This window comes from Triturus cristatus, chromosome 7, assembly GCF_964204655.1.
Source record: "Triturus cristatus chromosome 7, aTriCri1.1, whole genome shotgun sequence".
Taxonomy (NCBI): Eukaryota; Metazoa; Chordata; class Amphibia; order Caudata; family Salamandridae; genus Triturus; species Triturus cristatus.
The window spans coordinates 1,548,129,572-1,548,143,170 of NC_140590.1; the positions used below are offsets into that span (position 1 = coordinate 1,548,129,572).

The 13,599-nt window shown below is 40.5% G+C and overlaps 1 protein-coding gene across 1 annotated transcript; it reads left to right on the top strand.

Moving 5' to 3' along the window:
- Positions 1-10,735: 10,735 nt before the first annotated feature.
- On the top strand, positions 10,736-12,899 carry LOC146812346 (P2Y purinoceptor 1-like). The gene has a single exon (XM_085619337.1). It carries the CDS (start codon positions 11,081-11,083, stop codon positions 12,152-12,154), a length of 1,074 nt encoding a protein of 357 aa, XP_085475463.1. The 5' UTR covers positions 10,736-11,080; the 3' UTR covers positions 12,155-12,899.
- Positions 12,900-13,599: the final 700 nt, after the last annotated feature.

Sequence of the window (13,599 nt, forward strand, 5' to 3'; positions counted from 1 at the left end):
TCCGCAACACTCTATTTGGAATAACTTTGGCGCCGGTCGACGAATCCTCGCGAAATTTTCAAAATAGGTGGGGCGCTACGCTCCGCTCCTACCCTGAAAGTCTCGGGGGGATTCGTCAAGCGGGGGCTGAGAAAAAAGGGGGGTCCCAAAACGCGTTTTTCCCATGCATTTTTCCATAGGACCTTTAGACACAGCTACAGCCCGAACGGCCGAACAGAGTTACTTGAAATTTGGCAGAGAGGTAGTCCTCAGGTCAAGGAAGTGCCTTTTGTAGGTCTGGTGTAAATCTGCTCACTAGATCCTGAGAAAATAGCATTTAAATCAATATATATATCTGAGCCAGCTTACGGTGCGCTTACCGTGCGCTTACGGTAAGCTTACCGTACGCGTACGGTGACGTGCGCGAGCGCGATTCTGATTGGCTGTTAGATCTTAGTAAACATTCAAATCGGTCGAAACCAGGAAGTGTCGGCCGCCATTTTCTCTCTCGCACTCTGAGGGGAGTGGAGGAAAAGCAAACTCGGAAAACAATAAAAGAGGCTTGCTAGACAGCTCCCAACCACCCAGTCATGTTTATGGTGTCCTCAAAGGACCCACAAAAGCAAAAATTTAATTTTGGTTATTTTTGAAAAATCGCCGACGACGCTTACCGTACGCGTACGGTAAAAAAAAATTATAAAAAAAAAAAATATCCACGTTCTTCACACCCCTTGTGCAAAAGGCACCCGAAGGGCACCTTTTGTGCATGGCTTAGTTATCAAAAGACCAATCACTAGATAACCTTTAACAACGATGCGCCTAATACGGCCTCCGTGTGCGGACGGTGCGCGAAGCGCATCGTGCGTACATGGCCCATCTAGCGTAACGTGGGCACGCGGTGCGCATAGCGCACCGCGTGCCCACCCTGCGTGCATGGCACTAACTGTGTAAAGTGGGCGCGCGGTGCGCGAAGCGCACCGCGTGCTCACTGTGCGCGCACGGTGCGCGAAGCGCTCCGTGCGCGCACGGAACGAACTGCGTAAAGTGGGCGCGCACGCCACGAACGGCGTAAAGTAACTTAGCATTTTAAAAAACGTACAAATTCACTGAAAAAACCATAGGTTTCACACACGTTATAGTTAGGAATTAGCATTTAAAAAACCTTGCAAATTCACTGAAAAAACCATAGGTTTCACACAAGTTATAGTTAGCGGACATTTTACTGATAAAAAATCATTGAAATTCCCCCGTTATAGTTAGTGCAGGCAACTATAACTCACGCGACCGCAATCCTCTGCTGATGACATATGTGTCTTTATGAAAAAAAAATATTTGGAATATATGTATAGCTAAAAATTTATGGAAGAAGACATGGGCAAATAAGTGTCTAAATACAGTATTAGCATCAGTAGAGGATTGCGGTCGCGTGAGTTATAGTTGCCTGCACTAACTATAACGGGGGAATTTCAATGGTTTTTTATCAGTAAAATGTCCGCTAACTATAACTTGTGTGAAACCTATGGTTTTTTCAGTGAATTTTATATATATATACGGGATTCTCCTAAACTATCCTTTTAGAGAAGCAGTGTTTATCGTCAGTAACTTCAAACCATAATGTTTTCCAATGATGCTCTCCGTGACAGGGAATCAGCAGCGGAGGCCCTGTTCCAGAACTTACCTAAAGTAACAGCTGAGCACAGAACTTAAACTACAGAAACAAGAAATAACGATGTCAGGTCCTTACTGAAAACATTAGAAAAATTGTTGAAAAATGAACTATCTAAATGGTGGGAGAAAAAATCATTAGAGAAACATAGAGATGCCAATCGTGTTCCAAGAGGGTTGCGGGTGCTCATTGCACCCACATTTGAAAATCAGAATCCATTAATGTTACAAGAATGGGCAGAAAATAATATGCAGTCATCAATGAATATGATACATATTTTAATAAAGTATGCAGAGATTGACCGCAATGTTCTTTCAGTAAAAATAGACCGTATTAATGGCTCACTGGATGCTACTGGACAAACTGAATTGATTAATAAAGGAAAAAATGACATTGAATTACGAATAAAAAAACATGAAGAAACTATTAAGGAACAAAAAATGTTCAAGTTTGCACGTGATCAAAATGATTACGCCACTGGAAGAATCTTTATGTTTGCTTGTAAATATGACAACTACAAAAGACAAGCACTAACCAGTGGGAATCCAATAGTTAAACAAGGACCAACTAGAAGTGAGGCCAGGGTAAATGAAGGCGATTCTGATTCTGTCTCTCTCACATCCAATAGTGAATCTGAGGATGGTCAACCTAGTACATCAGAGGCTTCCACACCAGGTCCTATTAATTTTACCCTAGCAGAGGAACTAAATTTTGTCAACGAGGACCGGCGGTATACCTTGCGCCCCCCCAAACCTCAGTATGTGCAATGAGAATAGCCAATAAACGCAGGAGGGAGAGGAGGGTCAAGCACCGCAAAACCTACCTCGAGAGGGAATGCATGAAGGAACTGGAAAAAATGAAAAGTGGCATCCATAACACTGTTATCAATTTAACGGACACCATTCTATCTGAGGCTGAAATGCAACTTTTATCGTTGGGTCTCTCCTATTGTCCTAAACACCGTTTTTCATACAACCTGGCAAGGATTGATGTGTTTAAGTTTATCAGGAAAATAAAGTTAATCAAACATTTCCAAATAAACACATTCACCGGTAGAGTATCAACAAACCCTCCCAGTAACATCAACACAGATGGGACTCTGCAAGTCAGAAATATACCCAATTTACAAGTACTTTATGATCTTGCACAGGAGACGAATGGAGATGATTCGTCCTCACTAACCCAAGAAATTTGTTAAAAGAAGTCGGCTTCTAGTCCTATTCGTCCAGCCTCTACATTTCTTCCTTTAATGCTGAAAGATGGGGTTGATTTGTTTAGTGATAGAGTTATAGCTGAACTAAAGGTTTTAAATAGAACTGTGACATCAACTCAACGTCATAGGCACTATAGGAATACTCAATATCAGGCTCTGATTGCTAAACCTCAAAAAAATCAAAATCTTATCATCAACAAGTCGGATAAGAGTGGAAACACAGTTTTGTGGTCTCGAAAATACTATTTGGCAGAAGCTGATTGCCATCTTTCTGACACTTCATGCTATAGAAAATCAACAAAATTCGAAATGAGATCAGCAGAAGAAAAGACACGTAAACAAATCCATCATTGGAAAAGAAATAGTCTGTTGACCAAGGAAGAAATGAACTTTTTAAATATTGAACACCCGGTCAATCCAATGCTTTATTTTCCACCGAAAGTACATAAAACTAAAAAGACCACACCAGTACCAGGACAGCCAATTATTTCGGCCCAAAGGAGCATGAACGAAAATCTTTCAAAATATGTAGATTTCTTTCTGCAACCACATGTGATCTCTTTACCTTCATAAATAAGAGACACAACTGACTTTTTAAATAAGATAAAAGATGTAATTTGGCATCCTAACTATTTGTTAGTGGTCATGGACATTGAATCGCTTTATACAAGCATTATTCATGTGAATGGCTTAAATGCAACCAGTCATTTTTTGGAGAACAGAGATATCAACAGGAAAGATCATACCTGCATGTTGTTGGAAATAATTGAACTATGTTTGATGACTAACTATTTTTTATTCCAAAATGAAGTATACCAACAGGTGAGAGGTGTGGAGATGGGGGCATGCTTCTCCCCCAGCTACTCATGTTTGCATGTGGGCTGGTGGGAGAAGCATGTCCTCCAAACAAAGCACCAACAGTGGTATGGTCACATAGTTCATTACTGGCGTTACATTGATGACATCTGTTTGGTCTGGAATGGTTCGAAAGAGGAGGCTGTTGAGTTTGTAGGAGATATCAACTCTAATGATTTTAATTTTAGATTTACAACCTCCATATCAGTTTCAGAGTTGAGTTTCTAGATTTGTTGTTGTACATTAATGAAGGAAAATTACACACTAAACTACACAGAAAAACCACAGCTGGAAACTCTATTTTACATGCAGAAAGTTCACATCCACGCCACTTAATCAACAGCATACCTTATGGAGAATTTATTCGGATTCGTAGAATCTGTACCTCAGATCTTGTCTCCAATGAGTGTCAAAGTGATGCTTTTTGCAGATTTCTTGATCGGTGGTACAAGAAAACACTTTTGACCCAAGCCTTAAATAAAGCTAATAGTCTGCCAAGAGAAACATTGCTAAAGCCCAAATCTAACTCTGTTTCTAACAGAGATTGTGGACCAAATAATGAGGTACATACTATACGATTGATAACTACCTTCAGTGAACAAGAGGATAAAATACGCAAGATCATATATTCAGAATGGCCAATTGTACTTACTGACAATATTCTAGGTCCGATTTTACCTAGTTTGCCTGCTATTACTTTTAGAAGGGCTCCCTCTATGAGGGACGCTCTAGTGAAACAGATGCCAGAAGTTCAAATCAAAAGTACCTGGCTCACAAAAACAGGCTTCTTTAAGTCCAATTCCTGCCGTGCTTGCACATTCGCTAAGAATGCAATGCACTATAAGATAGTGTTCAGTGAGAAGGAGATCGCTATTCAGGAACATCTTACATGCCGTACTGAATATGCTATCTACAAATTGAAATGTACCTGCAACTTGGAATACATTGGCAGTACTAAACTCCCAGTGCATAAACGCATCCTTCAACACATAAGGCCCATTGTAAATTCTGACCATAATTACCCGGTCGCCAGACATTTTAAATCAATTCATAACAACAAATTGAATGATCTGGAATACACAGTTTTAGGGTCGGTCCCAATTCCCGGACAGGGAGGGAATCGAGATAAGCTATTAAGACAACGTGAATCATATTTCATTTTAGCTCTCGACACAAGAGTCCCTAATGGCCTGAATATGAGCGAGGATTTGCACAATTTTTTATGATGATGTTAGGATTATTCTGACCTATATATGTATCGTCTTCTTGTTTCAGTAATTGATGAGCATTGACCGTTCACACATGTTAATTGGATATTGTATTCGCTGACAAATTATCCAATTGTTTCTGTAAAAAGCGTCATGCTCATATAAGATGAACTTTATTATTATTAATGTTTTTTTCTGTGAATATTATATTGATAGTTGCACTTGCGCTTTATGATCATTTATGCTTAAATGATTTAGGTTTACTCTAAAGCTGCTAGTGAACCAGTATTTTGCACAGCACTATTTTGCACTTTTTTCACTTTGCACTGTTTTTTTAACATAACCAGATTTATGAATTTTATTAGTCAATTGTGTGAGATTGGACTTTTTTAATTCAGATTGGTTTGTAGCAGCAGGTTACTATGAACTTGGGCAGATTAATATTTGTTGCACTTGCACTTTATTGTTGAATGATGATTCATTCTAGGACTCGTGTTTACATTTTTTGAACAAGCTATATCTTCTTTTTTCATTAACTGGACCATTATTCGAATTTGGTAATTGCAGGATTATTTGGTCTGTGGGCTGCTACTGTGATCTATGGATTATCTGTAGCCCATTTCTGATGTTTGAATTATTGTAGAAATTCGTTCTAGTACTCTATTTCTTGCCTAATTTTGCATTACTTATTCCTAGATGCAATACATTTTCATGAGACGATTAATAGTGAGGTGTTATTTCATGCAACAATTAGTAGAGGCACTTGCCTATCACGTCAATAATGCAATATTAAGAGTCATCGATGTTGTTTTAATATGAGTGGTAAAATACACAGGATTATTTAATATTATCATTATAATGTTTTATTATGAACAGTATGATTTATATTTTTATTTACATGATTTTAACACCTCATTGCAGTTCTTATTGGTAATTTATTGGCTGCATATTTATATATTTATGTATTTATTTATGTACTACTAGGAATATGTTATAGTCTGTTTTCCATACACTTGACCTGGGTGGCTTGTTTCTACAGGCAATTGAGCACTATTTTATTTTTAAATGAGTTCCCTTTTGAGGAGACACGTCATATGAGCAAGCTCCCGGCAAGGAGCGAAACGCGGCATGGCAGGCACTATGCCTGTTTAATTTGTGGACATTCTATTTAATAAAATTACACTGCTGCATCCATCAATGCTACGTGGGACTGTTTAACTTCCTTGGAGTATCTGAGATCCGTGCCTGCAGGTTCCGCCAGAGTGAGTGGCGGAGAGGAGTTCTCGTTTGATATATATATATATATATATATATATCTACATTTATATTTATAATTTGTATTATGTGTGTAATGTTTTATAATTTAATAAAATAATTATTTATTCATATTTGTAAGTACATATATATAATTTGTTATATATGTGGGTTTAATTTATTTTTATATTATATTTATTATTTATAATTTTTAACATTTTTAAATAATTCGAACTATGTTTTTATTAATTATATTTCTTGTTTATTAATTTTATATTATTTTAAGACATTTAAAAAAAACTATAAGTTGAACAACGATATTTACAACAACGATATTTTGGTTTTAATATTTTTGTACTTACCTTTGTAGAGATAGGATGTCAATATTTTGTCCATCGATAGTCTTGACACAATATTCTGGTAGGTCGCTATTGTTGTCATCGATATTTTGTCAGTGATCCAATATGGCCTCAGGAAATGGAAGTTGTAGCAGGTCGGTTAGGCTCAATCTGCAATTTATCCTTGTTCACTGGGATGGTGTCACTCAAGTGGAAGCAAGTCATGGTGATTACTCAAATAAAAAACAAAATGGAAGACCTATTGATTCTTTGTAGCTTCAGACCAATATCTCTGCTCCCTATTCAAACATGTCAATTGAATTATCTAAAACCATATAGAGCATATTCTGCTACTTAACTGTGCGCAATCGGTTTTTCAGCCTTTACATGGCACAAAATCTGCCTTGATATCGGTACTACATAACCTTCGAATGGATGCTGACAAGGGTAACTCTGTTGCACTTGTCTTATTAGATCCTTCGACCAGCTTCCGTACGGTCAATCGAGAAATCCTAAGTTTTAGACTGACAGTGGTCGGGATAACAGGCACCGCACGGAGATGGTTCCGATCTTCCCTTTAAAATCATGGGCAAGCAATACATCTTCCATCTTTACACTGAGACTTCAGGGCCATCGATTATAGGATACCACAGGGCTCATCGATGAGCCTGACTTTATCGAACATCTGCCTCCAACCCCTGGCTCAGATAATCTAACAAGGGATCTCATTTATGACTTATGTGGATACCCAACTTATTATCTCTAATGATCACTTTTCTCCTGAGTCTTTTGACGGATTTTACATCCGTATGATTAACATCACTAACTGGTTCACTCTGAATTCTCTGAAATTCAAGAAAGAAAAAAAGACATGATCTGTTGCTCCCTGGGCATGATACTGAGATCACTACCAGCTGGTTTGTGATCTTGGCATGAAGAAGCCCCTCCTACTTCTGTCTCAGCGCTAAGAAACCTAGGGTTTCCATTTGACACTGATGTGTTTCTTTCCTCTCGCATCAATATCTGTCTTTCCCATGCTCCGACTACTAAGAACTTTCCATAATATACTACGTCTACTGCCCCAAAATCTACAGTCATTAGTTGTACAATCAACCATTCTGAGCAAAATAGACTTAGGTAACTCACTGTTTCTACCGGCTTTAAACTACCTGTTCAAGCACCTCTATAGAATACAGGCAGCTGTTGCTCATCTAGTTGAGTCCCTACTGCACATGGCCTCTGTGCCTAAGGCCTTGGATAGACTACATTGGCTTCCTGTATTAAAAATAAAAAAATGTGCATCCCTTTCCTTGATGCACAGAGCTATTCACCGAACTGGACTGATATACTTCCAAGCCAAATTCCTAAATTCTGCAGAATCCAATCTACTGGTTATACCTCTGTTTACTAATCACGAAGAGGGAGACAGGGGTTTTTTAGTGTGTTTGCTCCACTGTCATTACCCAAATCCATCAAGTCAGAGGAGAGGGATGCACTCGAAAGTTAGATGTTTCATCGTTCACATGCTCCTAGGACATCCCTTTGTTTAACTCTCATCAACTATGGTTCTTTTGATTGGAATGTTTCATCATCGAGTCCTTGCCCAGATACTGTCAACATCCGGTCAGTCTCACCCTTAGTTATCATGGGAGCTCTTTTATACTGGTTAGGGATCTATACCTGAAATTGGCTATGTGCACCATATGTTTATTTTGAGATGTATTTATCCTTTGGTCCCCAGGCAAGATTAAAAATAATATACATTGCTTTAGGAAGAAGTAATCAACAACTGCATCTGGGGTCTACGTGTTTTGGCCATAGATTTAGCACATCTGGTCCAATGGCTTTAATCAGAACCAGATTCTAGATTCGTCTTCAAATCCCTATTGGTTGTATACCTGAAATTAAGAGCACCCAACTGTGTGCCAAAAGTATCACAATCACACTTATCCAGACATGCCACACATTATGAACCCTCTTGAGGGTCTTCCTCAGTCTAGTATTTGAGGATAAATTCCAATGGGCACCATAGGATACAGGTCAGGGGCAACCTTGTAGTCACACATCAGTCAAAGGTCTGGACCCGTGTTATATCTATTTTCTCCCTCTGTTACCGGGATCTTAGTTTAAACATACACGCATCGGAGGCAGATCTTCTTCAGATCAGGACTCTCGTCTGTGGAGCCATTTGGTGCCTTCTCCTTGCTCCATCTAACACTGCACGTGTTTCCGAAAATCATTAAAGCCCTGACCTTATACTACATATTTGAGATGAGTACGTTAATTCATGTTATTGTCCTTACCAGCGCCAGGATACCTTTAGCGTAACAGTTGTGCTTAACAAATGCACAAATAACCAAGTAAATAATTTGGTGTTGTACAATCTTAACAAGTCACTGCACATTGTCAGATCCATGTGTGCTAAAACTTAGATGTTGCAATTTACTTCTGCCAACCAGTCATAGATCTCTCAAAATTTATGAAGCTGTTTCCAATGTGCAGTGTAAGGTGGTATGAAAGAGCTTTTAAACAGGTTAAAATGCTCACTCCATCCAATTTTTGTTTCTGTCAGGTGCTGTAGAGAAATAATGCTCCTTACTACTGCTTCAGATCTTGCAGCAATAGAATATTTTGTACGCTCATTTTTAGTACTGTTTGTAAAATAAATGAATTTTTGGGTTCTGTATTTGGAATATGGTGGTTTTATAGTCCCTAATTTGGCTGCATTCAGTGCTTAATTTGTAAAAGAAAGTGTGCCAGAGCCCGAAACTTTGATCAGAACCCTGCTGCCAGTGCAACTAAACTTAGTCAGACCCAATACCAAAGCTGATAATCGTTCATTCACTAAATTCCTCTTTAACCCCTTCCCCGCTCATGACGGAACCGCTCCGTCATGAGCCACGGTTGCCGTGTGCTCATGACGGAACGGTTCCGTCATGACACGACCGTTAGCGGCCGCTCCGCCCACGCGGCGCTGTTTCCCCGCCTGTGCGGGGGGACAACGCAACTGGGCGGAGTCATGACGGAACCGTTCCGTCATGAGCACAGCTCAACTGTGGCTCATGACGGAGCGGCTCCGTCATGAGCACCGGGCCACCGCGCTGCCCCCCCGCACCCCCCAGCGCCGCGGCGGAATTCCCGCCGCGGCGAAGGGGTTAATCTGCTACCAGACACTCCATGGCCTATTATCTTACTTTTGCTTGTGCCTACATGCTCCTTTTGTGACATATTTCGCTTGCTCCATCTTTACGATCTATGGGTCAGCTTTATCAAGGTTTTGCGTCGGCCTTGCACCATGCAAGGGGGCAAGGGCAACCCAAAACCTAAGTAAGATTTCTCAAGCCATGCAAGGTCACCTTGTATAGCCCTGCAAGGCTTGATAAATCTGTAGTAATGCAAGGCAGCGCAAATCGCTACTTTTTGTTATTCTGCCCCAGGTAGGCGTTCCAGAGGTGGAGCATGGGGGTCCCCACGCATCCTGCCATGGATTTTGGCGCCTTCCCAGGTTTACCATAAGTGGTAGACCCAGAAATGCATAAACGGATGCAACATTCCCCACACCTAGGTGAGGCATAGCGAGGAGAAATATCTTTATTTTGCCTCAGTCTTTCTTACGTGTCGTTACCATGCGTTCCATTACAACGCAAGCTGTTACAACATCTTGCATTGTTGGATTTTAAATCCAGCACCTTCACTACAGTTGCACAGACTGTGGTGTTGGAATAGTAAAATATACTATTCCAAAGTCCAGAGCTTCCCTAAGACAAGTTGTTGTATGACTTGCATTGTAATGGAACACGTGCTAATGACGCGTTCGTTGTATTGCCCGCATTGTAAAGGCATGCGTTGTAAAAGCATGCGTGAACATGTCACACATCCCCCCAAACACCCCCCTCGAAGCTACTCCCCTGTAAATACGTGCACCAGACTATATACATCTCGTCAAAGTACGTAGGCGTCATGTAGGGGTCATCTCAATTGCTACACATTGCCACAGCATATATTGGTAAATTCGCCCTGCCATCTGAAAATTTGAGACAAGATTACAGTGTGGCTATTTTTTTGTTGTCAAGGTCGCCAGGTCAGAATGTGTGAAGCGCTTCAGCGGCGGAGCTTCATTGGAAAGAACACGGCAAGCGGCAATGTTAGGACCCAGGGGGAACAGGGAAGGCAGGAGATAGACTGTAAGGAAGAGAAAACTCGCGCGCCAGGCTCATAAAAGTTGATTTGAAGTTTGGCTTTGCGCAGAGCCCTGTTTACAGTTAAAGTAACTCGCCGACAGGCACCAACTTCTGATATTAATGTGGAGAATTCTCAAAGCTAAACTAAAGAGCTGGAAAGTAAACAGTACCAACAGAAAGGACGACAAGCAGAGCTGCAAGCTATCAAGCAACTTTTTTTTCCATTCACTGAAAGACTCGACGTTTTGCACGGGACATTTTCATGCTGTGGATGAATCATGTTTTGGAAGCTAGAGGCTTTGCAAAGGAGTAAAATACGAGAACTGCACCAAGGATCGGATCCACAAAACCCTTTCTGCAGAGCTACATTTAGGTCGTAACCACGGATGATGAATGCTGGGAATTCGACGGAATCGTATTCCACGTCACTCATTTCGAACCTGAGCTCTCCACAATGCCAGGTGAACAAGGACTTCACCTTCCGCTACCTGCCTGCAGTTTACCTGACTGTCTTCCTGGTTGGTGTCCTAGGCAATGGGCTTGGTTTGTGGAACCTGTGTAGGAACTGGAGGAAGTGGAACACATTGAACGTCTTCGTGTGCAACCTTGGTGTCGCGGATCTGTTGTACGTCATCACTCTACCTTTCTTCGCCTCCTACTACGTCGAAGAAGAAACCTGGCTCTTTGGCTTGACCTTCTGCAGGGTCACTCGTTGCCTCTTCCACGTCAACCTCTACGCCAGCATTGGCTTTCTCACCTGCATCAGTGTCCAACGCTACATGGGGATTGTCCATCCAATGAAAATGCTGGGCCGGTTCCAGAAGCTGAGTCATTCTTTCATCATCAGCGCTATTGTATGGGTTTGGGTGATCATGCAGATTTTACCTGACTTACTGTTCATGAAAACAGACGACAATACCTCCCACTGCTACGATTCCACTGGCAATGAGAGCCTGAGCGAGTACTTGCCCTATAGCTTGATGGTGATGGTATTTGGCTTTTTAATTCCTTTTTTGGTAATTATTGGTTGCTATTCCCATGTGCTTGTAGTTTTGCGGAAAAATAAGAATTTAGACCCCGCTTTGAAAGAAAGAAGCATAAAATTGGTGATTATTGTAATGGTTTTATTTTCAATCTGCTTCTTCCCATACCACTTGTTTCGAAATCTTAATTTGCTCACCAGGTTGTGGCAGCTTGAAGGAACATGCACTCAGACTTTGAAGAACATCTACGTCACCTACCAGGTGACCCGCGGCCTGGCCTGCATGAACAGTGCCATCAATCCCCTGGTGTACCTAGTGACCAATGAGAACTTTGTATCCAAACTCCGAAAAATTCAGACGAAGGCCTGGCAAACGTGTTTCTTTTTCAAGGTGGGAAAGGTGAAATATTTTTCAGAAAGGATTAAAATGAAGACATTTGCTGCTGATGAACAATTTGATATTTTGGATGAAGAGTAATTTGTCAGGAAATTTCTATCTACTTGGCTGCCATTTTGTGAAACAAGAATAGAAGACTGTCTTGGTTCAGAAAACACCTCACCTCAACTCTTCTCCTTGCCCTTGCTTCCACAAAAGAGCATTCTGGATTACCACAAAGGGTTAAGACATTTCTGAAAATGGAACAGTTCAAATATCATGTGATGGGAACCAAAGACAGCCAGACATAGAAACAAACAATGCAGGATCACGGATTATGACTGACGAATTTGTGTGGTCTACACAAATGATGTCCCCCTCCTACCCTTGGTCTTCCCGCGCTCCTATTGCCAATATCAGTGTTCTGTTCATCGACTTAATTGATGTTCAATTTATTGCTTATTGCAGATTGTTGGATCAATATTTTTACCTGCCTTACAGATGTCCACCAGTAAATATTGAGGTACCCAACCACATACATTGTTATCGTATCCTATTGTAAGCATGGCAAACAGTAGGATTGCCTGGAGACAGCTTCTGGTGAGATACAAAGCAACTGAATGATTTCAAGGACAATTATTCTTTAAACCATGAAATTTAAAACAGTAAAGGAAAAACTGCATTGCTGATGTTCTTACTTCTGAATCATCCACATATATTTGATAAAAAAACAGCTGGATGTACAGCAAATACTTAAACTTTACTTGTGTTATTTACATTTATCTGGGTAATGTGTCACTTGTGCTTGCCATCACAAACTACTAATAAACCATGACAATTTTCTAAACTTTTTATCACCCTAGGCGCCTTTTTTTAAATTGAATCGAGTTTTGAGGAAACAGGAGGAAAGCTAAAACATTACCTCGAGGCCATATGCTCTACAGAGCTACAATTATACCATGATGATGAAAAGTGGGCAGCACGATATTTCTAGATTAAACAAAATACAAGACAGGTTTTTCAAATGGCTGCATTAAAACATCATCACGTTGGTGGTTGTATATTAACACAGTGCATTTTTACAGGGTTTCTTTATTTATGCATCTCGCATCATCAAAGTGAGTTTGCAGTGTTATTGTAGTTGAGTGTGGTTGTGAATGTGTTTGTTGTGGTTGTGTGGGTGGCCGTCTTGTTTGACAGATCTGAGACTTCTCTATATTGTTAGATTGTTGCATGCATATGGAGGTGTGCTTGCTGAACTGCTTTTAAATCATACATAATCCTGCTTCCTAAAACATTGGCAATACATTGTGCTATCGTTCCTACACTAACACAAGGAAATTCCTAAACATTCCTAAACAATACTGCCCTTCTTTGTTCAGTTCTTCCACATTCATCTAAGAGCATCAGCGACCCGATTGGTATGTATAATTTGTGCAAATCAGATTTGCGCTGGTCGCCCTCCATGATTTTGCACCCGATATACATACTGGGGGGGGTTATTTATGAGAGCCCTGCGTCACTTTTGCACCACGTAAAGTGGTACA

What these genes read in the sequence shown, in the direction of transcription:
- LOC146812346 (XM_085619337.1), top strand. Translation starts at nt 11,081, where the DNA reads ATGATGAATGCTGGGAATTCGACGGAATCGTATTCCACGTCACTCATT.